Genomic DNA, 26,816 nt, shown 5'->3' with positions numbered 1-26,816 from the left:
GGATCCAAACATTTCTTAAGTTCTATGAAATTTGCAGTCTGTGTGCGACATTTCAATTATACTTCAATTTTCAATTCTAGTTGTAATAATAGTTTTCAAACATTATCAAGAAGTTTTGAAAAATGTCTTCCAAAGAAATAACTAGCAGTAATTCAAAGATAATTCTAGAGATGATAACACCTCATAGATTAACCGTTTCTATATTAATACGAAATTTTTGTTTGTATCGAGATGACGGTAAGAACCCCTCAAATAATAACTATTCTTACTTTAATTGTAAAACAATATGAGATATTCTTTTGTTATATACGCAGAGGTTCAAAGTAGAAACAAGCAAAAAAATCAAACCTTCACCTAATTTAATGTATGTAAACAGATTGCAACAGAATATTAATGTTTCTTTGATTTTACATGCAGGGCCGTTAGCCTTAGATAGAGAGGAGCCTATTTCTAAAAAAAGGTCCTTAGTATACAAGATTATATAATCTTTTTGAAAGAAACAAATAAATTCGTGCTACTCATTAAGTTGTGTATAATAAAAAAAACTTTCTACAATGGCATAGAAGTAGTAGTATATACAAAAAACCATCATAATATCTACAAATGCAGAGTAAATAAATATTTTTAAAATAAAAATAGTAGAGCAGTAAGCGACAATCTTTATTGAAATCAAGCAAGTGCTATTACTAATATTTTTCTAGAAAAATTCAAAGAAATGGATGATCAAGTGTTGATGTGTAAATATAGAAGAGACTTTTGTGTGTTAATCTTGAGACTTTTACAAAGTCCAGATCTTCCCCTTCTGGAATTGAAAAATCTGTTAAATTCCAAAAAGTATGTAATACCAGACAGTCTGATGGAATCATTCGATCAAACGTTAGCAACCCTAAATGAAGAAGGTATAGGCAATTTATTGGATATTGTAGATAGTTTAGTTAAAATTATGAGCAGATCTGAAGATCATCCAAACAGTACAAGTGTTATTGCGAAAACTAGTATTGCAGGTAAGACAATAAATATTTACTATTAATAATTTCTCTACATTGATACTTTTTTAGGGTATTATATCAGAAGATTTATAGTTTATTTTGAAAAATTAACGTTTTCAGAAGTAGTTAAAGTGTTTGAAGATTTTCAGGCTTATTATGAGGAAATTCAAAAGTGTACTAATTTCTTAAATCCCGATGACGAAAATACAGATTCCTGGTAACAAAATAAATTTTGTAATTGTCATTTTATTAATTCAATTTCTAGATTATAACTATAAGATTTTCTTTGCTTTCTGCTTGGCTTTATTTGTTCAAGTAGCAATTATTTCTTGTTATTAGTCATTTTTTTTAGTTGATACTCATACTAACACTACACCAACACTCATAATTACACTGTAACAAGTTTTGACACCCAAGTTATCTTTTTTTTTTGGTGTAGGGGTAACTAGTAGTGTCTTTTGTTATATCTGTGAGCTTTTTTATGATTTTCAAAATATCAATATCTATTTTCTGGAACATGTCGTCCTGAAAATATGCCCCCCGATATAAAATCTTTCATTTAATTCATAAATTCCAATATATAGCATCTAGATAAATGGATCTTACATAATAGAAAATGTCATTTGTAATTTTAGTTCTAAAATAAAAATCAGGTCATTTAGTGTTTTCTAACTAAAATTCATGGTTCATTTACTGTAATTTTTAAATTCTTAGTAAATAATAATTTTTAACTAGAAAGACAGTTTAATTTTGACACATTCTTTTCTGTAAATTATTTTAAACCAAAATATGTTATTATATAATCTTGAGTGGTTATTCATTTGTGACTATACCCTATAATAAATGTCCAAAAGTCAAAATTGATTCGTTTAATTATAGATTTTCAAAGTGGACGATTTATAGGTCAAGTACAAGAGAACAGTGGTCAAGAAGGCAGGCAGAATTGTTTATAGCTACTCAAGCAGCTTTGCTTTCGAATAACGAAGGGAAAGCACTACCTCCACCCGAATTACAAAATAGAATAAGTAACATTTTGAAGTCTAATCCGGATCTGTCAGGAGCGGTAAGTTTTGTATTAAAAGTTACAAAAAGAAGAATATCTTTCCTATGTCAGGGCCAATCCTAAAATATACTGTTAAGAACAATTTCGTGAAATGGATCCTTAGATCGGCCCTGTCCAGCTTCAATGGAATTTTAAAATTCGGCGAATTCGCGCGACACTTTTTATAAATGGTGAACGCACCTTTGATGTTTGTTTTTATTATAGCAGGCAGTTTATTCACATTATTTCTTTTAAATGATTTCTAGGAGTCTATTTATTTCTATTGTCTCTTTTTGTTCTAGAAGTTTTATTATTTTATTTAAGTGATAGTGGTAAGTTTAGTGTAGTGAATAGTGTGTCTCGATAAGAGTGGACGATTGAATTGGTCGACCCTCGATTCGGAAGTGTCCCCTTTTGGTTAGTGTAAAGAAGTAGATGGTAGAGGGATGTAGGTATCTAGGTTTTGTTTAAAACGTGCTACGAAGTTTATTGGAAAGGATTATATTCCATATCATATCAAAGTTTATAAGAAGTACTAAAATTATTTTGGCTCATACTATATTACTTACTTTTTGCATATTTCGGAACAGGGATACAGAAAATTTTTTTAATTTCCAATAGTTCATTTTTTTTAGCATTTTCTTGCTTATTTGAACTATTTACGTGTCGATGAATATTGTGGAGCAATCGAAAGTCTTCTTCATTGTTTCGACAGGAATGTTGATCCGGATGTTAAATGTTATAACGATGAAAAAAGCAAGAGACATCGTTTTGCTGCTTTGAACCTAGCAATCCTCCAATATCATTTTGGACATACGTAAGTTTTTATTTCAATATGAAAACTATATATACATGGGGTGTAAAATTTATTATAAGGAGTATAATTTCTGAATGCTAACACCGTATTCTAAGGTGATATACATTATATACATATTTAATCTGTTTGCATTATACTCATTATATTTAGTGATAGTTTTAAGAAAATATATTGCCGATTTATTAGTTATATACTAAACGATTTTTCTAATTGTAGTGAAGAAGCATTGGCCTCCCTAAAAGAAGCAATACAAGTTTCTCAAGAAGCGAACGATAACATTTGTTTACAGCATGCGCTTTCTTGGTTATATCGACTAACTAAGGTCAATGAAGATAAACTTATTATTCATTGTATATTGAAGAGCTCGGAATTGAGCTTAAGCTACACCGCTTCATTAGGATTACAAACTTTTGGTCAATATGGATGTTTGCATACAGGAAAAACTTATGCCATATTCGAGGTTGGTATTACAACTAAAATTTGGTATTCGAATATTTTGTGACTGAAAAAAACCCGAAGGTAGAAATCACTTGGTCTCAGATCTGGTAAACGTGGAGTTTATGCGACCAAGTTCTGTGTTTTATGTTCTCCCAATTTAATGAAGTGAGAGTGAAAAGTACCAGTGGTACTATAATAAAATTAGAATCTCGTATCTACTATTTTGTAAGGTCGCTTTTTCACTGATAATATGGCGTCACAGGGCTCAATAAACGTTTTTTGGAAAAAGAAAGTGCCCATATTTTATCAAATTAAATGCAGAACGATATCCCAAAGTTTTCTGGGTGAATCCATTTAGAATGGGCCGTTTAAGTATTGAGAAGACCGAAATTGTTGGTCAGTTTTTGATGGATGATGCTGCACACTTGTTTATGACAGTGCGGATAATCAGTAATAGCTAATCAGCAGATGTTATATGTTGATTGCTGTTTGTTAACACTTCCTGCATTTGTCGGATTGAGTATTCGTTGATAACTTGATTCTGGATAGTCAACATGAAGCCTTTGTCCTCTGGAAACAGATTTCCACTAATAAGTTCCCTTTTGTGACCATTGTTCCAGTTTCTCGGTGTCTAATACTATCTTAAGTCAGATTCTGACGATGCGAGATTGAGAGGTGAATAATCCTTACCTGCTTTGGATATAATCTGATGTAGGGTTGAGGTTTTCTAATTTCTTGTGAAATAATTCACGTAGTTTCATTACCCCTCTAGAGTTTATGCCAATAAATTTTCTCTCACCCTATTTTTGGTGTAATATTGTTCTAATAGTAGATGACTTAAAATGGTGGTTGTTTTATTGATTAATTATTACTATTATTATTTCAGACACTAGCTAAAAGCGATATGATCAACTGTCAACACAACTACAAAGATTTAATTTCCAATAATTATTCCATGAAATCATCACTTTGGCAACTTTACGGAAAAACAGAAATGTCATCGTTATGGAGTCAATTATTGTTATACCAAAACATGGATTCCCTTAGTCCTGGCAAAGCTTTCTATGGAGAAGGATACTGTCTTGCAGTTTGCAATATTGCAAATCATTTGCTAGTTGAAGGGGAATATGGTCTCGTAAACTGTGTATTAAATTTTGCAAAGAAGAGGTAATATGTGGACAATAATTATTTCATCATAATAATTGAAAAATACCCTATAATAACAAAATACAATAATTCATCTTGGTCAAAAAATGGAATCAAATTGTGAACATTTCCCAATTCCGCATCCATTTATAAATATTTGTTTTTGTCTATTTGTAAACTTAAAAAGCAACCCTCGTATATTAAAGTATTTTAAATTACATTTTCTGATAAATTTTATTTAGTTACTCTAAGGACAACTCTATGTAGGTACTGAATTTAATAAGTTGATAAAATATTATTTATTTTTTTCATTATCCAGGTCTCATCTTGAAGGATTTGATAATTTTTCTTTCCAGATTTCCTCATCAACCTCAATCGAATGTTTGGATGTTATGTGAAAATATTTTCGTCTTTACGAGATCTCTACATCATGAAAAATTCGCTGAAGCTGAATCGGCCGCTCAAAAAATTATGGTTATGGATAAATGGGAAGGATATTTGAGATTGGCAGAAGTATTTTTTTATAAAAGAGATTATGTAGAAGCAGATAAATGTATTGAGATGCTTTTGAATCAGTATGAAAACGACAATACTTATAAGTTCAGCGATAGGTAAGTCAATGGTCTTATTCAAATTTCCTTTATTTTTTTGTTTGTGGTTGATCTCATGCTGATAGGTAAACATTAAACGGATTTACCTAAAACTGCTACCTTTTTATCTATTGTGACTGCTCATCTTCTACTTTTAGAATTCCTTGTAAAACATTTTTTGTATTGCTTACAATTTTAGAGCTATATGATTCGAAAAGTATTTCTTCAGCTTCTGATAGACTTTCCTCATCAAGGTATTTCTGGGACTTGAAACAACATCTGCAACCACCCACTGTCATCCATTTGTTATTGAGTTTGCTATCAGGTCCATTGTGCTGTTCTCATCATCTACAGGTTTCTTTCCAGTCCAAGAATTGTTTTGAACTCCAGAATCTATGCTAATTCCAAGAATCTTTAATCATTTCTTCTACAAGTATCTTTCCTGGAACATTTTTTGCATTGGCAGAATCTGCACTCGTCAGATATTCTCATTAGGCGCTCCCTGAGTCTTGGAACAACCCTTGCAATACTACCCATTGCCACCCATTTGTGATAATCTTTAGTCTCATAGTTTTTAAAAAATAGTAAACGGGTGTGCTTAGCACCGTAACTTTCAGGTCTATTGTTACCCCGCTTTCGTCATCTAATGGTAACTTTCCAGTTCAAGCATTGTTTTGAACTCCAGAACCTGCGCTGGCCTCAAGGACTTTGAAGTATTCTATCATTTGTCCTGCAAGTGTCTTGTCTGAAACATTTTATGCCTTGGTTTATTATGGCGAGGTGTTACTGCTACATTTATTCTCGTTGGGTACTTCCTGGGGTCTTGAAGCAACATTCACAATACCACCCATTGTCGATTTTTGTTGGTTTCTAGTGTTAAATAAATAGTAAACGGGTTTGACTAGTACTATAACCTTCAGGTCTAATTGTTTCCCTCTAATAGAGCTGTTTTTGTCATATACAGTTCCATAATTGAATTATACGGTCCTGTACCATCTTCAAGGATATTAGAATGTTATATCGTGGCTAGAACAAGTTTCATTGCAATAGGAAGAACCTTGAATGTTCAAATAAAAACTTGTATTAGTTATTATAATATAAACTGCATTGGGACTCCGTGCTTCATAAACATGTTCCATGAATTCATGCGATTTTTTTTATTTTCAGATATTATTATGTAAGAGCAAAAATAATAAAGATGGAGATTCAGTTTGCAACATCATATCCGGATTCTATTCCTTCAGGAATCATAACTGTTCTCAATAACTGTCTCATCGAATCTCAAACGTCCCAATTAGATTATCAGACTGCGTTAATTCATCTAATTTTGGCAAATTGTATGTTACATATAGGTCTAACAACACAAGCGTTAGGAGTTTTGGATAAGTGTTTAGTTCAAGTAAGATCATATATTTTGTAACGGTTAAAGCATCATGAAGGCTCCTTTAAATTTGTAGAAAGTACTTTAATTTTGCTTGGGAGTATATGAAACAAATATTACTTTCTAGATTTTGGGTCATGGTGGTTGCTACGACAGAGCAAGAGCGACGTTATTGTATGCAAAATGTTTAATAGCAGATTCTAGTAGACTATCAAATGAAGAAAGAAATAAAGTGATAATGAGATGCGCACATATGTTAGAAAAAGTTAAAGATGAATTCAGTAAAGTAGAAGCTAAATACAGAGTTAAGGATGTGTTGTTTTTACAGGTAGAGACTTGACCACATATCGTTTCACGTTTTCTTTACCCTTATTATATTATATATTTTTTTTTTGTACTAATTTCTATTTAATTTGGATTAAATTGAATATTCAACAATAAACTTCTGCATCAGTTTTCACGAATGATTTTGTCGGCAATCCAATATTAATTGTTTATACTTATATAACAAAAAAGTTATACACTTATTTACCGTTAATTCTATTCTAGAGTCAACTGTACCATTGGTTGAATATGAAGACCGAGAGAAATAAATGCGCCCTCGAGTATAGATTATTAGATGAGGAACATACTACTAAGAACATATACACTTTAGTTAAATATATTTAGATTATGGATGTAGAAATAAATTATTTAATTAATTGTACTTGTCATTCAAACCAAACGTTTTTTTTTTAATTAATTACTTCTTATATTTAGGCTTATATGCAGACCATTCAGGTCCATAGCCTTGTAATTTCTCTCCACATCTTTCGCTCCCTTGCTTTTTCTCTCCAGCTTTGGATGTTTTTTTCTTCAAGGTCTTCTTCCACTACTTCCCACCACCGTTTAAACGGTCTAACTCTTTTTTTTTTGCACTCTCGTTTCAAGAGTCTGTCTTCGTCCATTCGTTCAAAGTGACCTAGCCATTATAACCTTCTTGTCTTTATAAACGCGCTGATTGGTCTCATTGAAAAATGTGTAAATGTTATGATTTGATCTCTCACAAGGTAGTAATGTATTTTTTTATGGAGATTCAGAAAATCACATCCGTTTTTGGGTTTAAGCAATGGTTTTTGTAAAAATCAAATTTTCTCCTCTTGATCCACTCACCGTCATCTGTTTGACAACACACAAACTTTACCCTCTAATCAACTATATGGTGAGAACTGAGCGGAATTGAAATTGTAGTTCGAGCATGGAGGACGCACCTGGAATTATTCTATTAGGATTCCCATGTTATATTTTTCTAATGCTGAATTTGTATGTTTTAATTGGATTTTTGCTCAAACTCAAAAACTGATGTGATTTTCGGAATCCCCATAAGAAATACCTGATACCGTGTTGTTTTTTGGATACTTTCTCATTACTGATTTGATTAGATAGCTGTTCTTAAAAATATTAGATTTGTTCGTATGGTACGAAATCCAATTAAAACATACAAATTCAATATTAGAAAAATATAACGTGGTAGTCCTGATAGAATAATTCCAGGTGCGTCCTCTATGCTAGAATATCCAAACTACATTTTAAATTCCACTCAGTTCTCAATGTTGAGTAGAAAGTAATGTTTGTGTCTTGTCGAACAGATGGCGGTGGGCGAATCAAGAGGAGAAAATTGAAGAAAAGTCATGAAAATTGGATTGGAAAAATAATCTTTTGCCACCGATTTCGCTCGAATTTCTCACAGGGCGGTATTTTGGTATGAGGATCCCACAAAAGATATCAGTTTCTCCGAAAAAAATTCTTTAAGGGTAGAATAGTGCTGAAGAATCATGAAAATCGGATTTTCATGAAAACCATTCCTCAAGCTCAAATACTGATATGATTTTCGGAATCTAAATAAAAAATACATGATACCGTGTTGTTTTTTGGATACTTTCTTATTACTGGTTTGATAAGATAGCTGTTTTAAAAAATATCAGATTTGAATATTATTGATTATAAATTTTCAGTTTCACCCTTGTTACTTGAAAGGTGCTTGGAGTTATTGTGCAAGAATTCTAACCACAGATTATCACAACCGGAATAGTCGAAAAACTGCTTAAATTAACCCAGAAAACTGTACTTTACATTACGACTGTTGAAGGCTTTAAATCTCAAGAAGAATTAGTTAATGAGCTACAATCAATGATTTTCAATTTATTTGACCACAAAAACGCTGATTCAAGTATTAAAAAAACATAGCCAAAGGTTTTAGTTTTTACCCTCGCTATATAATTGGGAGTGTAAAGAGGCAACAACTTTTTAAAAAAAATTTGGAAACTCGTAGGAAATATTGAGTTGGAGACCTACTAGCTATGCAACTCTATTTCCTCATATTTCGACAATATTATATTGGCACCACTGTTTACCTGTTGAATTTTGACATTTAAAAGTTTTAGATATGTTAGTAATCCAGTTGATAAATGAAATATAATATGTTATCTTAGTAAATAATAATCCCTTTGTACGAAAACAAAAACTCACTGAATCGGTATACTAAGAAAGTAATTTAACACATTAATTTATATGAATTCAATTAAATTCTTAAAGTTATTTATAGATTTTAGGTACATTTCGAAGAAAACAATATCAAAATGGACAAATTGCGAAGAGTTTTAAGTGGAAACGAGTCCCCAGACGAAGAGAGTGGTATAATGTCACAAGTAAATATAAGTAATATTAGGCTCGTTGCTTAAATTTCGAAGTAGCATATTTTGCATATGCCACATTTTATTTTTTGATTTGACCGATAATAAATTTTTTAATTGGTACCAGAATTTTTTCAAACAATTATATGGAACTCTAAAAATAGTAAACTATTTATAGTGAGCGTATGTTGAGGAAATAATATCAAGTTTTACTATTCGCTGTCTGCTGATTTTGAATTTTACTACTTAAAGTCATACAAACTACTTTCGAACAAATCCAAAACTGTCTGCTTTTTGGTTGTGAGAGTGTTTCTCAAGTATACCAATAAATAAAATATTTATGATTTGTAATATCAAGGTCTCAGCTGGAGACTCAGTAAGTAGTATAAAACTGGTACTCAGTTGGGGTGAACAATTAATCTTATACAGACTTTCTGAAAAAAATCCTCTGACCAAGGACCTTAAGAAACTGAGAAAACAACATCTTAGTTAAAAAATGACCAGGAAGATTAACTATCAACAAAATCCATACTCTAGACAAATAATAAAAAAGACAGTGGAATATAAAAGAGAAATACAGTTTTTATTGACTTCAGAAGTACTTTCGATTCAATAAAAAGAGAGAAAATGACGGAAGAATTAGAAAGACAACGAATTCCAAAAATAATAATAGAAATAATACTAAGAAAGACTTGGAGAAATAAAATAGAGGAGAATATGAGCACTTAATATAGAGAATTGGAGGGAATGGAAAGGAATAGAAAATAATCACAAAAACAGACAAGACTAACGATGAACTATAATAAAATAGAAAACAAGGAGTAATCCACCTCAAAAAAGAATTTTAAAGGATTGAAAGGTTTGATGATGATGATGTATTAATTGAAGTCTAGTCATTTTATTTTACACTGTACTATATATTTAAAGCTTGTTCTAATTTGCTGATAATGGAGTGCTTAGACTAGTATTTTTTTGCAATTTAGTTCCTTGCTGTTTAAATTCCACATTAAAATTTGTTATATTAATAATTCTTCAAACAATATATCGGGACTTCTCTAAAAAATCCAATGTTTTTGTTTATTAAAGAAAATAATATGTTGTTATTCCATTTACTTTATGATATATAGATTGAATCAGTATAATTTTCCTCTTAACAGTTTGAAGAGTTACAAATGTGTTTATGCAGCTTCTGACAATTAAGTCTGGTGAAAAATCCTGTAACATGAATATAAATGAAATATTAACCAAAGTTACCTCACTGTCCTTTGAAATAGAGACCTTCCTTAATAGCGCATGACTGGTAAACACGTACTGTCAATTTTCCTATAATAAGGAGTTTAAAATCTTTATCAGGTTTCTCTGAATACCAGGAAAATCTTAAAATCTCTGACCACCACAAATTTTTTAACTTCATGTGGTATTATAAATTTTTCTAACTCACACAGATGTTTGAAGAACCTTCCAAAGATGTGGGATTCAATTTTATAACTTCCCGATGCAGTTCATACCACAATAATTCTATTGGATATAGATCCGGAGATTGTGAGGGCCATTTCATTGTTTCTGACTCACCACTATCTTATTTATTAGGCGCATACCAGAAGGGTTATAATGCATTTTCAATATGTAATGTAACCATTATCCCACATTTGAAAAACACCCCATACCATCATAGAACCACCTCCATTCCTCACTTTTGCCCAAACATTTCGGATTCGGACTCATCAGTTCACAGGTCTTGCTTCCAGTTTTCTACTGTCCAATCTTTATTTGCAATGGTCCAAGAAAGAATTTTACATTCAACTTCTAACCATCAATAATAAACTTTGTGAAACAATTTTTACACAGAACGACGTTGAACTGAACGACAGAGGGAGGGCAATGATGAACACCTACGACTACGCGGCCCTTCTGATTTTATTCACCAAACTACATTGTCAGAAGTAATATTTTGATTTTTTTTTTATTACGACCTGATTTTTACAGTTAGATGATGCCTCCACATTGAGCTGGTCAACAAGACTGAAGGGTTTTTTAGCATGTTTCATAGTAGGCATACTACTATCTTTTTTGGGCTCATTTGCTTTATTTTTACACGGAGGTTTATCAGTATTTGCAGTATTTTACACCTTAGGGAATGTCACATCCATATTAAGCACCTGCTTCCTTATGGGTCCCTTCAACCAAATTAAGAAAATGTTCGCTTCCAATAGATATATCGCTACAATTTTAGTTATAGTTTCTTTTACTTTAACGTTGATTTCAGCACTTCTGGTAAGTTTTTATTTTTTCATTTTCATGTATTATAGAATCCGGTACCAATGATTAAACAAATAGATATTAATATCGATTCTTTTTACATCCAGTATTTTATTTTTATTATTTATATTTTTGTCAAAAATTCAAAATACCTCTCCAATTGGCACTACAGCCCGACGCGAGCCTTGATCTCCTCCACAATTCGCGTTCAAACTGGTCTATGCTTTACCAACGTTCCCCATCCCCTTAAGTTCATTGTTTGTAAGAGGATGGTATCAGAAGTACCTAGCCCAACAAAGAAAACACAAAAATTTGGAAAATCTTTGACCGCCGAGACATTTTTTCAAATCTGGGAACAGAAAATAATCCGAGTGGGCTAATTCTGGCAAATAGGGGGCACCAGGTAGCAATTAATTAATTTAGACCATTGCAATAACGGATGTGTGAGCTGGTGCATTTTCTTCAACATTATCTATAGAAATCCGGAATGGTTGCAACCCTCAACTGAATTCCTAGTTGTTGGAGTCAAGTTGAATTTGTTTGTTTGTGGTGTATTGGTTGAAAAGCCAACCTGGCAGTTGTAGAACTGCAAAAAAAAATAAAATGAGGAAGGAAACGAGAACATCAATGGAAATTACTAAAGAAGGAACGAGTAGGTAGAAACATTTAAATAAAAAGGTACTTAAGCTCTTACATACAAAAGGAAATCCATAAAGATAACTGAATTTTTTGTGAGCTCTAAGTTAAAGGGTCCTTTAATCTAAGATTATGGGTCCACTTTCACTTTCACAAATAGCTGTTATTGAATTAAAACTATTTGTTCAATACTAGGTACCCCTGTTTTAGAAATATCTATACATGTTGTTTTATTTTTAGCTAAAGAAAGCCGTTCTTGCTCTACTCTTCATTATCATTCAGTCATTATCTATGACATGGTATTCGCTGTCCTACATACCATACGCAAGGGATGCCGTTAAAAAAACTGTCATGGCGTGTGTAGTGTAGATCAATAGTTGTATAGTTTTTTTTTCTACTAAATACGTAATTATCCGAATAATTGTAAATAATTTAATTTGTAAATCTCTTATTAAAAATATATTATATCTAACTGTTAGAAGCATGATTTTTTTGTTTCTATTGAAAAAATTTTCCAAAACCTACTTCGAAAAAATTAGATTTGCCCCCTTCTTTAGAAGACATAAAATCTTCTTCCTTCCATCTCTTGCGACGTCATCCAATTGACTTACACCCTTACATTTGATAGGAGAGACTGTTACATCCTGCTGCGTGTCTTACTTTCCCAGTTGTTTCTGTTTGGAGTTGCCCTTTTCTTTAGAAGACTGATAGCTTCATTTTTCCGTCAAGGCAGAGGAGATTATCGATCGTTTCTTCTCCGTTACGCCATCAATTCAAGTGAGTGCCTCGGGACAGTTCATCACCACTTTTGTTGTTATTGATGCTGTCTATGAAGATTGTTGTGTTTCTGTTTAATCCGCCACATTCCCTTAACAACCTGGCAGGAAGATTGATGAATGGATTCCCTACTTTTGAAGTTTCTTTTATCAAATGTAATGGTGTAAGTTAATTGGATGACCTCACAAAAGGTGGCGGAAGACGCTATTAGCCTTCTAAAGAAGAGGGCAGATCTAAATATGAACAACTGGGAGAGTGAAGCATGCAGCAGGATGTAGCATCCGCTCTAACGTCTTTCAATTAAACGGATCCACACTTTCTTAGTCTCTTATCAAATGTAAGGGTGTAAGGCAATTGGGTGAATCACAAAAAGTGGTAGAAAGAAGACGCAATGAGTCTTCTAAAGAAGAGGGTAACTCTAAATAGAAAACAACTGGGAGAGTAAGACACGCAGCAGGATGTAGCACCTGTTGTATGAGTATAACTATTTTGAATATATGTTAGGGCTTTATATTTGGACTGAGTTATACTATTACCTTACAGGATCGCGATTAGCTTCCGTGAGTTTGGTTTATGTGAATAGCTCTGGTCTTGTACGAAAATGTAAAGGGTTGGTCCTTTGTAACAATGACATACTTTATGATAAAAATTTAGTTTTGTTTCGATACAAAATTCATATTTTAAACTATTGCTAATCTTTATTGTCTATTTGTTAGATAAAATATAAAAAGACTTCAATACATACAAAATCTCGAATAAACAATTAGTTTTTCAATAACAAATATCTAATAAATAAAAATGATTTGATTTCCATCACTATATTTCTTTGGAAATTAATAATTCTTCTACGCCCATGTGGCCTCGGTGCCGCCATACTCTGTATCGCGCCAAATCTTTTCTCGTTACCATACCAACAACCTAAAAATTAATCAACATTTAAATATTTATTATTTAAATGAATCTAAACGGAATGTACAAGAGAAGAAAGGGCCAAAAATATGTAAAAACGCCCATATAAGAAAATGAAGAGAAACTGCACAGAAGATACAGAAGACAATGATGGAAGGGTTGGTAATACAACAGAGATGGATAGAGACAAGCGAAGGCACATATAAATGGATCTTGTGCGTCTCACACCAAGAGAGAAAGAGATTCGTTGGAAAATTTTTAGATAGGTTTATTGGAGTTGGCCCTGATATAGGAGTTGCTCGTCTGCAGAGCGGGGATTGTGAATGTTGCGTGGGGATGTGCTAGCTGTCCTGGCTGGAAAGAAGGAAAAGCCAACGACCATTGGCCAGAAGAAACCATGCGGGGTGATTCAAAGCATTAAAAAAAATCAAGGAGCCGCACAATTTCCTTGTTAACATCACTTAAGCTGAAATGGTGAATAGTGGACCAAGAGGTTTATCAAGAATAAGGTAAAAAAGACCAATTAAGATAAGACATAAAAAAAATTGAATATGGAAAACTGATGAAGAGAAGATCATAAGAAACGCAATAAAAGAATCAAATAGCAGCCCGATTCCCCTGGAAATGTATAAATCAAACGATATCTGTTTGCTGCTGGAACTTACCTCGTTCGAGTCATTAACGATTGGTAAATGACGTAGACCAAGTCCTCTGAATATTTTGAACATTCTAGGTAATGATGATGACTAAAACGTTAAAGAAATTTGTAAATAACATAAAACATTTGGAAAATAAACTTACGTGCAGTACTGTATAAGGAGATGGATTCATAAAAGGCCGCAGATCTATATAATAAGTTTTTTCTATGTCGCTTATAACCAAGTCCTATTAAAAAAATTTCACTTTTAAGTCGTTTACAAGGTGTGATCAAAAACATGATTAATGATTTTTTTATATGAAACTTTACATTATGCTGCATCTATGTCAACTAGTACGTCTAATGCCCTCAAGTTAAGGTCAGTTTGGTGTCATTACACATGATTTAAAAATATCTATCGTGACACATAAATAAGGCATTGGCAGTTTTATTGGAAATAGAAATTGGAAAGAAATTTAATGGTAAAATAAGTCTATGGATTGAATTGAAACTACCAGGTCGATGTCATTTGAAAAACCAATCATTGACTTCGACTTTTACCTTTTGACATTACTAGGCAAACTGTAAAACCTGTTCAAGTGTTTAAACCTCACATGTATGAGTGCTGGACACTCACCGATGGCATTATCTGTAATTTCATTTTCTTTTATACCAAATCCAGATAATCACATGTCTACAGTGTGGATGGATCATCTTAGATGACCTTATCCAGTTAACAGTTACAATTTCGCACCTGTTCAAGTAGAAAAATTGTTTGATAAAAGACGTAGAAAGTCCATTTATGTATTCTTTAGCTTGTCTCATGCCAATTATTTTCATTCTTCATGTAATAGCTACACCAAAAAGGATTCTGGATCCATTGGTGGATTCAATCTGTCCACCGAGTCAGCAACGTCATTGCTTCATTGCTCTTATGACCAGGCACCCGAAGGAACTAAACCTAGAACCATCAGTCACCAGTTCGTGTAGACTTCCAACACATGACCTTTTCAGTCTTTAGGGCTTGTAGGATAGATTGAAATTACTGTGTTTATATGGAACATCCACATTATCACAATGAATATTTCAGATTGAAAGACGATTGCATCTTCTTCAAAGTTTCCCAAGCTATTAATCCTAGAGTCATCTGTGTACCAGGTGGCCTCATTATGTAGTATTAATGAGTAAGAATAACCTCTCCATCCATCAAATTAATCAGATAATCATCCGCTGCCTGTGTCCAGATTTTGCTCCCTCAGTTGGTCTAGTCTACAATCCGTTGAGGATTGAATACTGTCCTCATAGCTTCGGATTGTATCGTGTATCCACAAATGGGAGATACAAAAGGATTTTGAGGATCCTAGTTGGGGCCGTGCACATGGATCCGGATTTACAAGTGGTATGAGAGATTTGAAAAAAGAAATGGGGTAGGAGGAACGGTTGGTCGGGGCTACCTTCGATTTAAAAAAACTGATGGAGTGCATAATCGGAGACACCTCACAGCGGTATAAATATAGGATGGTTACAAAAAAAAGAGAAACAATGTGGATGATTGTTGAAAGCGGAGGAGAAATCTTTGGAAAATTGAAAAATGGGGTCGGAAAAGATGAGATGATAAGAAATATAAGAGTCACCAAAGACGTCAAGGTCTTGGTCATCGCGGTAAGAGAACAAACAGGCTTCGTTAAATGTAGGACTTTGATTGGACAGGCGGGTTTGAAAACCAACAGTGCCATAAAGATCAGAGTTTTGAAGGCAGACACCACGATAGAGAAAATAAGAAAAAATTTGAGCAGTAAATTTGAATGGAAATCTACATTTCGTATCATATTTACCACACCTTTATCGTTGGATATCTAGGGTAAGCATCTCTGAAAATTGAAGCACTAATACTGTCCCAATCATCTGCGGTCTCATTAAAAATTTTCTTTTGCAGTATTACAACAAGTTGTGATCTCAAAATCAGGCCTCTAATGCGACCGTAAGTAGTGACTTCGCTCTAAAAAAAATTGTTACTGTTATTTTATTTTCTATCGGATATTAGGTTAGGTTTGGCTAGTTAACCTCGAACTGAACTCATCGTGGTTCGCTTGGAAACCTGAGCCGTTTATTTTACACAATTTGAAAACTTACTTAACTATATAACCACTTTCTGATTTTTTTTCTCTGCCAACATTTCACGTCGTTTTTCCGTCTCAATATTTTTTCCTCCCCCGTTTTAATCTATGTTCGTTGTCACTCCCCATTACTGGATTCAGTGATACAGTGATCACTTCAAACATGTTCTAGATTCAATATTATCATCTTCTATTTTCTCTTCATCTATACTTGTCTAAATAAGTCTGGATATCGAGCAATCACTTCTGTTTGACCATATATACTGATGTTTGAATTCAATTCCTCTTCATTGTCTCCAGATACCCAACAGAGTTTCTTGAATCCAGGAGAGTGCCGCTCGGAAGCTCATTACCACCCATGCTCTGTTACGTAGATTTCCACTTGAAGTATATTTTATCCAGTTTTCAGTCTATAAGAGGCATCAGTGGAGATCCAGACATTATCCTTTATTATCTCGTAAAAATTTTTATCCTTTCCTTGGCCAGTTTCTGTGATCATATTCTGGGCTAATAGTGTAGGAGCTACCTTTTGTGGCTATGTGATATTTCATCATGAGCACGTCAGGATGATTTGATTCCAAAGCTTCTTTCGAGAAACTAGAGAATCAAAGCAACTGGTCGAGTTGGAAAAGACTGAAGCATCAAAAAGTTTTGGATGATAAGTTGACATTGATTGTTGATGGTTACAATAAAGATAAATTCGAAACTTGTTCAGCTCTTTTTGGTGAAAAACAACGAGAAATCACTTTTTCTTCTTGTGAAACGGCCAAGTTGAGTTCTGTGTATGAGATAGATTAGATATGCTTCTGGAACGTTTCTTTTCTTATGGAATCATGAATGCTCAGGATGGAATTGACAATAATGTTGTGCAGCGGCAGGCTGAACTGTCCGAATTAATATTGATGGGGCGGACACTTACTTTGAATTTAAAAGTGTTCCAATCTAAGACAGAACCCTCGATAGCCTAAAGGAACGTTTGAGATTTATTGAAATGCGTCTACCGAGCAAGGAATCAAGTGATGAAGTGCCAAAATGTCGTTAAAACAAAAAGGGAGTAGCAATGAAACTTCATGTGCGTGATGATGGTGGCGTTGAGAAAACTTTTCCCCAACAGCGAATGGATCGACGGTGTTACAAATGCCACCTAGGAAGGAATAGATCTTCTATTCTTTTGCAATCCATTTTACCAATTTCCTGCAGGATAGTTGTATGTTCATATTTCTTTTGCCTTCAAAGGTTATTCCACCTGTTTCAGCTAAACACTATCCAAATTTATTATTCAGAGATATTCTCGTTTTTTTTATCACAAAGTTGGATTAGTTTTCTCTTAATTCATCCAGATTATTTATTCTTTTAAAGTCATGTTGGTGAACAAATCACTCCAAAGGAAAAATCTGGTAATCTAAAAGGCAGACTTGATCTTACCATATGGAAAATTAATTTGTTATTAACAGTATTTTCCTGTTTAATTGTGAGCCTGGAAATCAAATTGCTGCAACCAAATCTCCTTTTCTTCAACAGGGGAAATGTTAGAATTGTAGGATTTTGTACAAATTTCTATAAATCCTAAGGGAGCGTATGATCTACACCCCTAAAATTCCCTTCCATATATTTATTTTCAATTCCATACATTCAATATTGTCCTCTGGTAGATTGGAACTGAGTAGGTCAAATGTAGAACATTGAAATTCGGATGTTCTTTAAATATTGTTCAATACTGTAAGTGAAATTAAATCAAGATGAAGTAAATGGTGTAGAATCGAAGAAAAAAATGTTTTATCAACTTACTTGATCTGTTAAGGGAGGATCTACCACCGGATATCCATTATAAGATGTCAATTTTAATAATTCCACAATATGCCCAACGTTCTCTACACATTTTAATGTAACCACTGGATGCGACATAACTTCACTAGCATATATATTATGGACTAATGGTGGAGGTTCCCATGGAAGTAATGGGATGCCCCATAACTGGATTAGCGTGTCGTAAATACCCTTTAAAATATATTCGTTCATCAAAACAAAAAGAAAAATTGGATTGTGAAAAAAAGTGTCACAGAATAGACGTTTAAAGTATTGGCGAAAATAACGTGTCACTAGATGGCGCTGAATTTGGCTTCTATAGCGGTGAACAACAATACAAAGTTTGTGTCTACAGACGCCATTTTACCTTCAGTCTCTGAAAACGATAACGAAACGCGCGTCAGACGGTGTAATTGTGAGTGTTGGCGTAAACAGTGTGTTCGGTATGAGTATCACCAACGGTTCCAACTTAGTACAGACATCAGGTCTAACTTTCTAGTTTCATGAGATACCGATTAATCAGAATAATGTAGTTAAACATTGGAAATGCAATGGAGTTCATAAAAATACGTGCCTTCAATTCTCTTCAATTATGACTTTGATCCAGTCGTCATCAATTTCAGAATCAACCGACCATAACGTTGGTAATCTTTGAGGTGACAATCTCCAGAACGGAATTTTTTCTACCGCACACGGGCCCTGTTAAGAAATCAGCACATATTTCTTTGTGGGACATAAAAAAAGTAAAATATTCCGAAAATGTTTGTTTCTCCACTCCATTTGAATTTAACTAATAGCCTTAATAATGTGACCGGTATCACGTGACAAAACGGCAAAGCAAAAAGCAAAAGTACACATTTGCCAACTTTATATTTACCTCGTTGAAGAAATCCCCGGTCCATTTAGCTGCTATCAACGTTATTATAAGTGGCAAGGCGAACGTTACATTACCTGTAGTTTCGATTATTATCACAGTTAAACTAATTGTCATTCGAACTACTCCACCTAATTGCGCGGCGGCTCCTATCAAAGCATATTTTCCCGACACGATAACCTGAAAATTAAGACATTTTTTCTTAATAACAATTATTCGATATCACTCGAAATAACTTGATACACCTTATAAAATTAACTATGGTGACGATGGTGTCGGAATGTAGTCTTACCGAATTTGGGAAAATGCTATAAAGTCCAATGGAGACTAATCTACCCCAGGCTGCTCCAGTCAATAATGTCGGTATGAACAAACCGTTTGACGTCGACAAACCGAACGTCCAAACGGCTAAAAAAAAGTAGACGACGACGAATGACGCTAACGCTAAAGCGTTATGAGTATTCGGAGGATCGTGAAACAACGATCTAACCGACGCTTCAGGAGTTTGAAACCAAATACTGGCTAATACGTTGTATTCTCCATCGGCACAATACAACTGAAAATACAATATACATTAATAGAATCTAATTACTAAAATTAATATTTTACATAGTTAATAACATTATCGATAAAAAGTTGAACGAACAACTTTTAACCGTTCAATTTCCTACAAAAATATCTATTTCTTTTTACTACACAATAATTCGTTGATTTACATTAAAATTCCAAATCCCGTGTAATGGGAAATCAAAAAACACGATGCGCCACCTCTAAATATTGATATTAAAAGCCCAAACTTTAATCAATATCTACAGAAAAACTTTGACATCTGCATAGGTTAGGTTAGATAATTAATATCTACAAAAAAACTTTGACATCTGCTTAGGTTGGATTAGATAATCAATATCTACAGAAAAACTTTGACATCTGGTTAGGTTAGGTTAGATAATCAATATCTACAGAAAAACTTTGACATCTAGTTAGGTTAGGTTAGATAATCAATATCTACAGAAAAACTTTGACATCTAGTTAGGTTAGGTTAGATAAACAAGATTGACAGAAAAGCTTTGACGGCTGGAAAAATACGCTAAAGCAGTTTGGCATGAGAATAAATGTGGAAACGACTGCAAATAAAAGGACACAGGATTAAAACGGTGATCATATTTGAATACCTAGAAACAGCAATAGAAAATATAGGTAATGAAGACGCAGATATTACCAATGGAATCAAAAATGCATAAAAACATATATTATTGCCGAAAATATCAAACTAAGAAAATGAAGTATCTGGGGATGTTTCAATTCTCCTCAGTACTGATGTCGCAAGGTTACTTCCATTTCTCACAACACTCGCCAACTGACAGATTTCGATCTAGAAACAGAGTCATCTGTTGTTCTGCATATACACTACGCCTATAAGAAAAAAAATAGTTGCCAAGACTCATGACTCAGCCCTCGTGGTATCTTCGAACCGTAAAATGATTAAATTTTTTCACTTACACACTTTGTAATTTAGTTTTAATTAAGCCTGTATGTTATATACATCGAAAATTAAAATTAACTATATAATTTTCTTCAACTCTTTACTTCTTAGATCTTTTTATATGATTTTCTTGATAATTCGTCTTGATTCGGTCGAAACCTGTTTTTTGAAACTAATTTTTAAATCAAAAGAGACTGAAAAAGAAAATTCTTTATACGTTTATTTACCTGAGTTGGATACTTCGTTGGATCTAACCCCAAAGGTTTGCAGTCGTTTATAATGAACATCATCAAAAACCCTGCAGTAGCGGTAACTGCGGCCACAATGCACGCTTCAACAACTTTCAACCACCTAGGACGAACATACCTAGAATTTAACAGAAAATTTAGAAGAATATCAAGCAATCAATTGATATCTAATAAAATCACAAAACCCCCTACAATGTACAGAAAGAATTGGGGTTGGGTTAGGTTAAATTGCACTAAATCTTCCACCTCTCCAAATATTATTGGAAGAAAACTCAGTATGTTAAGAGAAGGTGTCACCAAGAATAAACCAACCAACTCCTTCAATAATGATCTGGGATATACCATCAAATGGTTCCAAAACAACAGACAGAACTGGAATAGTAACATACCGGTCCAGAGCCAAACCAAACCAAAAGCTTGTGTATGTCAAAATTTCTAATCTCAAATAATGGTTTCACACCTCGTCGAGAGATAGCGGACCTCTTAATAGTACACGTAACTATTTATAGTGAAAACTAAAATATGACGGGTACACAGCCGCACGCCATCTTACGATACCGATCAAAAATTTAATGTAGTGGAAACTATAAAAGATGACAGGTGGCTCCATCTAGTATTGAATAATAATTATCCTAGATGTTTCTGGATTAAGAAGTTAGTTGTATTTACATACAGAAGTTTTTACAATGTCCTGGAATTATTGCAAAAGCTTATATATATAAAATGGGAGGTCACAGTATAGCATTTAGTTGAATATTGAAGATACTAGTAATCAGGGCAGTGAAAAAGTGATATCTAAAGTGGGGTGATTAATATTGAAGTGTAATAATTGGGGTGCAAAAAAGTTTTAAATATAACAACCTAGGAACCTAGGAACTAAAAATGTAAAATCATTCGAAAAGTTGTTTTTAGTTACCTCATTCTAAATACTGTTATCTTGTAATTAATATGATTCCACAGGGCTCCGCATAATCCACCGAAAGCACCCATAACAAGAAAAATGGGCAATTCGAAGAATTCATAACTGAAACCATCGAATTTACCCAAATTCAACAAACCCGGGTAACTTAAATTACCAGGAACACCGTGGTAAGCGGAAAGTACAACGTTGAGGGTGAATGTTGAAACTACGGAAGCAAAAAATGTTCGCCAAGTTAAACTTTGATTCCAAAAACTGGTGCCTTCTTCTAAACTGAATAATACACCACCTGAAATAATAATATAATAGAAATTGGAAAATAATTTTATTTAAAATGGTGAATTGAACAGAAAGACAATAATCTACATAGAAAAATGGTCACATGGCACCCTCCGTAATACTAAAGTTAACCTCTGCTAGGTATCTGGATGCTACACAGAGGAAGGAAAAGCTGAAGCAGATAAGTTTGCTAAAAATGGGACTAGAGGAGAAAATGATGCAAGAATCAGAACTGAACTTCTGGATGTATAGTCAAAAAATGGCTAAAAAAAGACAAAAAAGTAGTCCAGAAGACTCGAGAAATGTTGAGTGACAACTGACAACTATTGAAAAGATGTTGCAGTACTAACCTAACCTATCTTCTGAGTTTTTTTCAAAAAATGGAAAAAATGCGTTAATTAACTAGAATAAAATATCGTTGAGTGTTCAATATGGTTCTTCTTCAAGGAAATCAACAATCATTGGCTTGTATGTGGAGTAAGTAGATAAACTTGAACTGATTGTGCTCAATGATCAGGACGTCAAAAAAGGTCTTAAGAATAAAAAAATCCTGGAAATTGTAATTGAAAACCTTATAGTGAAATTTGGAAATAGTACATGAGTATTTTTTCTCCACCAAATTCCCCAGATTTATCTCCCAGTGACTACAGGTTGTTGTTAGACCTAAATAAAGGAATGTCAATAAAATGAAATAGAATTCAGAAGCCAAAGCAAAATCGTTATGGAAAAATAGTATAAAAAAATTTGTAAAAAGAAAATATCTTGATGAATATAATAATTTCTTACCGACTGGGGCGCCGAAAGCTGCCGATACACCGGCAGCTGCACCGCCTGATACAAAATCTCTTTTTTCATGATCTTCTCGAAAATATTTAAAAATATTAAAATCTTTTTTGAACGTGCTACTTTTGCCCTGAGAAATACCAGCAGCAACTACGGCCCCTGAATGAATCATAGGACCTTCCTGAAAGTACGTTTAATTTAAAAAAAAATGGTATTATTCAACATTTTTCGTAAATTTTTAAATTGAAAATTGGTTTATCCTAAAGAACTAGACAATTTACTCGGAATCTACCCACCGTATTACGCGATGCGCTGGACTAAATGCAGTGAATGTTTCCCACTAAGCTCTTTTCCATGAAAGAATCACAACGAGCTTCTCTTTATCTCTTTCTTAAAGGAGTGTATATAATTTTTACTTACCTTTCCTCCTGCTAAGCCTCCAACAACCGAACAAATAACTCCTATACTCTTAACCATTAAAGTTTTTATCCTTACAACTCTAGGTACCATTACACCATTGAGGTAACATTTCACTTGAGGTATACCACTACCAGCAGCTATTGGTTCACCATATGCGACTAGTATCGAACCAATCAAAACTGGTATCACATTGTATAAAATCCATAAACCATAAGGTACATACAATTTGCCTTGTGTGACATATCTATCGACATCTAGAATTCCTGTTAAGAACTGAGACAGTTATTTTTGAATAATAGGCACCGATAAAGGACAATCCAGACGAAGATGAATGAAAAAATTATAGTAAACTTGTGTCTATGTACGTTCTGGAGCATAAATACCGAAATCCACCGTTAAATCGCGCCATGACGCAAAAGCAGTAGTGTGGAAGAAGACCAAAAGATAAATAGACGAGGTGATACATAAGAAATAGAAATGAAAAATTAGAGAAGTTGTAGTATAAAAGACGTTTCTAATATTTTATTACCGTTATGTTTTTTATGGACCTTATATATTTAATTTCTTCAAGAAAATTATTGACATTGTTATTTGTTTATCAGAATCTTTCGAACTAATTATGTATTATGTACCACATATTTAACAATAATATCTGGTTTTTTAATAGTAAAATTATTATCATTACCAAATAATAACAGGGACAAAGACAAAGACACAAAAAACTATATTCAGTTTGACATAAACAATGAGTTTTCACAGAAAGAGATTTTAACCAATCAATCCTGAATCATGTGAACAAAAGTAGTTAAAATGAACACATCACAAGTCACAGATATGAAGAAATAGTGAAAAGAAAGCAATTTTTTAACTGTTATTTTGGTTATTAGTGTAGTTTGGTTTCAAATATAATTTTTATCATAATCTTTATTCTTAACTACATAAATATTTTCATATTTTTAATATATAAGTTGACCAATCACCAGGATTTAATAAATTCAGTGTCATGTCTTTCTATTTTATTGTTTTAATACTTTATATTTAATGACACAATTCAACATATTTTTGGCTACACCTCGTATATCGTAAATCAGTTGTTTTTAGATAATAAAAGGATACTTTTACTAAGTGATGCATACTTAATGGTTGATAATTCTTCTATGGATATATCGATAACACACGCTATTAAAGCTGTGATCATGCCTATTAATAAGAAGACCAACCATCTCGATATACTTTTTTGTACTATAAATTTGTAACCCTTTTTTCTTTCTTCGTCTAGTAATAAATAGTTTTCGCAAGTATCGTAATCTAAACTCTGAAACACATTAAAAATATACTTTAATCATAGAAATTATTTTTTTTCTTGCAGATCACACGTATTGCATCACTCAATAAGTTGTGTGACAAACAGATAACGTTGCCATTGTCAAATTCATATGACTTATGAAGTACCAGCTTTCAAAAGACTGTGTCAAATCTTATGACATTTCAATTAGTCTTTTACTTTTGTTATTTTCAAAACAATGGATTCAAATTTTGTTTGTTAATTTATCATTTCTTCTTTCAGCACTTCACTCCAGAAGTTAAGCTATGGGCCTCATTATTGTTTGCCTTATTATAATTTAAGCCACAAATAAGGAACTTATAAAGACTTCCAAAATGATCAGCCTTATTATTATTTGCCTTATTTTAATTTAAACCATAAATAAGGACCTAATAACAACTGCACCTCTCCCAAAATGATATTTTATAATAATAACAGTTTATTTTGTATTATTTTCTGAATAACAATTGAGCCCATACTTATTTCAAATCATTTTATATTATATACTCTGGGGGGCCAAGAGGTATTTCTTGATTAGAATAAAATGAAGAATGAGCAGTCCTTTGGACACAATTCATGAGAAAGTGAATTTCGATACAGTGGTCCTTACGGGCCCCATAGCCCTACAGCCGAGTCAATCAGTAGTCCCTTGAGATCGCTGTGGTACTTAACGTGTCAATCATAACTTCAACGAAATTTCCTGCATTATTTTTAATAGAAGGATACTATTTAACAAGAAGATTTTCATTTTTTTACTGTAAATAATGTTTGCGAATAGATATAAACAAAGAAATATTATATTGCGGTTTTAATAGATGCATTGTTTAAAATACAAAGAAACTAAACAAATAATTTTAATGGATAGTGCATTTAGAAAAATTTCAGTTAATTGATAATTCTAAGTATTCGTATACAATTGGAATTGAAGAATATTCTGATATACTTTATTATCCATAATAAATGTAAACATTTGAGTACTTACATAATGTAATTATCAATTGAAAACATAATAGTCTACAATAACAAATACTTACTTCATATTTAGCTGATAATACATTAAGTGACCCAGTTTGTACTTTTTCTTTGCTTATCTCTACCCTCCGTCTTACTGATGACAATGTATTAGCATCTTCTGAATCCACAATTTGAGTTCTAATGTCCTCGTCACTATCTGTGTTATTTATTGATACCACGTTCTAAAAAGTTTCCACTATTTCTAGATTGTAAAATAACAGTATCAATTGAACTCACCCTAAATATTGTTGCTTTGGTGGGTGGCATTTCCTCGAAATCAGCTATTAGATTACTAGTAGAAGTGCTCTCTTCATTTGTGTTATTCATCATATAAAATATTAATTTTCACTATGATCTAAATATTTACAGAATATTTGTTCGATTATACATTTTATACACTATCTATTTATTTCAAATATAGATTGTGTGAACATAACTACTTCTAATTCGAAAAGACGAAGATTAACTATTGTTTATAATGAAAATCAACAAATGAATCATTTAATGTGTACAGTGTTGCCGTAGTTTAAAAGACCAAAAATAAATAAATAGATTAGAAAACGAAGTATTATAATCAATAACAATAAATAAAAATTATTATTAAAACTTTAAGTAACATATGATTTCTTATGTAGATGTTAATTTGAATTAGCAAAATTAAAAATTTTATAAAATTTTGTGAATTCTAAGATAAGAGTTCTTTTTGAAAAACGTTCAGTGGCAGTAATAATAAATAAAATCAAAATTGAGAACACGATTTAATTTTTAAAATAAAATCCAAAGGATTTTCGTCACCAACCACTTATAATGGTACGGCTTCATGATGTTGCTTGTCGCTCATTTTGAGAGATGAATTAGGTCACGTGACATTTTGCGACAAATTGTAGTGATCGCGACGTGCGTCAATCGATGTTGATTGATGTATTCAGATGTCTATATACGTCAATTTGAGGTCTATTTTTGACAATTGAGGTCTATGGACGTCGCTTTAATGTCGATTGTCAATCGATATCTTTAGATATCAATAGCTCAAGTTATTTGGAAATCATGCTCTATAAACGAAAGTCATAGTAAAAAATATCCTAATATTGTTAATTTTGAGTTTAATAGTTATTTAATAACTGATAACTCAGTAATTTATAATTACGTAATTAATTTGCAGGTACTTATAGAATTACAAAAGAAATTGCTTAGCTTCTTCATAATCGATTATTAACTATTGAATTTGGAACAAAATTTATTTTAATTCTTACATT

The 26,816-nt window shown here is 32.7% G+C and overlaps 3 protein-coding genes across 6 annotated transcripts; 2 read left to right on the top strand and 1 right to left on the bottom strand.

Moving 5' to 3' along the window:
- The first annotated feature begins 29 nt into the window (after positions 1-29).
- Positions 30-7,127, top strand: LOC130892679 (anaphase-promoting complex subunit 5). 2 transcript variants are annotated; one of them, XM_057798200.1, is made up of 11 exons: positions 30-237; positions 702-1,004; positions 1,059-1,206; positions 1,893-2,052; positions 2,667-2,848; positions 3,065-3,308; positions 4,173-4,453; positions 4,789-5,043; positions 6,190-6,421; positions 6,531-6,731; positions 6,953-7,127. In XM_057798200.1, exons 1-11 carry the CDS (start codon positions 123-125, stop codon positions 7,070-7,072), a joined length of 2,241 nt encoding a protein of 746 aa, XP_057654183.1. In that variant the 5' UTR covers positions 30-122; the 3' UTR covers positions 7,073-7,127. The 2 variants fall into 2 exon arrangements, with proteins under 2 accessions (XP_057654183.1, XP_057654184.1); XM_057798201.1 differs by lacking the exon at positions 30-237 and adding an exon at positions 542-646 and having other exon boundaries at positions 6,953-7,117.
- Positions 7,128-8,796: 1,669 nt separating this feature from the next.
- On the top strand, positions 8,797-12,457 carry LOC130892678 (vesicle transport protein SFT2A). Its single transcript, XM_057798199.1, has 4 exons — positions 8,797-8,931; positions 8,988-9,090; positions 11,062-11,349; positions 12,211-12,457. The coding sequence occupies exons 2-4, from the start codon at positions 9,022-9,024 to the stop codon at positions 12,337-12,339; spliced, it is 486 nt and encodes a 161-aa protein (XP_057654182.1). The 5' UTR covers positions 8,797-8,931; positions 8,988-9,021; the 3' UTR covers positions 12,340-12,457.
- Positions 12,458-13,425: 968 nt separating this feature from the next.
- LOC130892524 (H(+)/Cl(-) exchange transporter 7) lies at positions 13,426-26,416 on the bottom strand. Of its 3 annotated transcripts, none has more exons than XM_057797975.1 (14): positions 25,798-26,416; positions 25,581-25,742; positions 24,339-24,537; positions 23,223-23,476; positions 22,806-22,983; positions 21,738-22,029; positions 20,801-20,939; positions 19,383-19,646; positions 19,094-19,270; positions 18,199-18,408; positions 16,134-16,292; positions 14,458-14,541; positions 14,322-14,402; positions 13,426-13,665 (listed from the first exon to the last, which is right to left on the bottom strand). In XM_057797975.1, exons 1-14 carry the CDS (start codon positions 25,888-25,890, stop codon positions 13,564-13,566), a joined length of 2,394 nt encoding a protein of 797 aa, XP_057653958.1. In that variant the 5' UTR covers positions 25,891-26,416; the 3' UTR covers positions 13,426-13,563. The 3 variants fall into 3 exon arrangements, with proteins under 3 accessions (XP_057653958.1, XP_057653960.1, XP_057653959.1); XM_057797977.1 differs by having other exon boundaries at positions 23,223-23,495; positions 25,581-25,756; positions 25,798-26,164; XM_057797976.1 differs by having other exon boundaries at positions 25,581-25,756; positions 25,798-26,163.
- Positions 26,417-26,816: the final 400 nt, after the last annotated feature.

The sequence above is a fragment of the Diorhabda carinulata genome, chromosome 4 (assembly GCF_026250575.1).
Source record: "Diorhabda carinulata isolate Delta chromosome 4, icDioCari1.1, whole genome shotgun sequence".
NCBI lineage: Eukaryota > Metazoa > Arthropoda > Insecta > Coleoptera > Chrysomelidae > Diorhabda > Diorhabda carinulata.
The sequence above is the reverse complement of the archived record's forward strand: the minus strand, read 5'-3'. Positions and strand labels throughout refer to the sequence as shown.

Excerpts from the sequence above, each read along its gene's own strand:
- LOC130892679 (XM_057798200.1), top strand. The coding sequence starts at position 123 with ATGTCTTCCAAAGAAATAACTAGCAGTAATTCAAAGATAATTCTAGAG. Across the intron at positions 1,005-1,058 it reads TGCGAAAACTAGTATTGCAG|GGTATTATATCAGAAGATTT; the intron begins GTAAGACAATAA and ends ATACTTTTTTAG. Across the intron at positions 6,422-6,530 it reads TGGATAAGTGTTTAGTTCAA|ATTTTGGGTCATGGTGGTTG; the intron begins GTAAGATCATAT and ends ATTACTTTCTAG.
- LOC130892678 (XM_057798199.1), top strand. The coding sequence starts at position 9,022 with ATGGACAAATTGCGAAGAGTTTTAAGTGGAAACGAGTCCCCAGACGAA. Across the intron at positions 9,091-11,061 it reads AGAGTGGTATAATGTCACAA|TTAGATGATGCCTCCACATT; the intron begins GTAAATATAAGT and ends TGATTTTTACAG. Across the intron at positions 11,350-12,210 it reads CGTTGATTTCAGCACTTCTG|CTAAAGAAAGCCGTTCTTGC; the intron begins GTAAGTTTTTAT and ends TTTTATTTTTAG.
- LOC130892524 (XM_057797975.1), bottom strand. The coding sequence starts at position 25,890 with ATGATGAATAACACAAATGAAGAGAGCACTTCTACTAGTAATCTAATA. Across the intron at positions 14,542-16,133 it reads CTAGATATCCAACGATAAAG|GACTTGGTTATAAGCGACAT; the intron begins GTGTGGTAAATA and ends TTTTTTTAATAG. Across the intron at positions 13,666-14,321 it reads TCGTTAATGACTCGAACGAG|GTTGTTGGTATGGTAACGAG; the intron begins GTAAGTTCCAGC and ends ATTAATTTTTAG.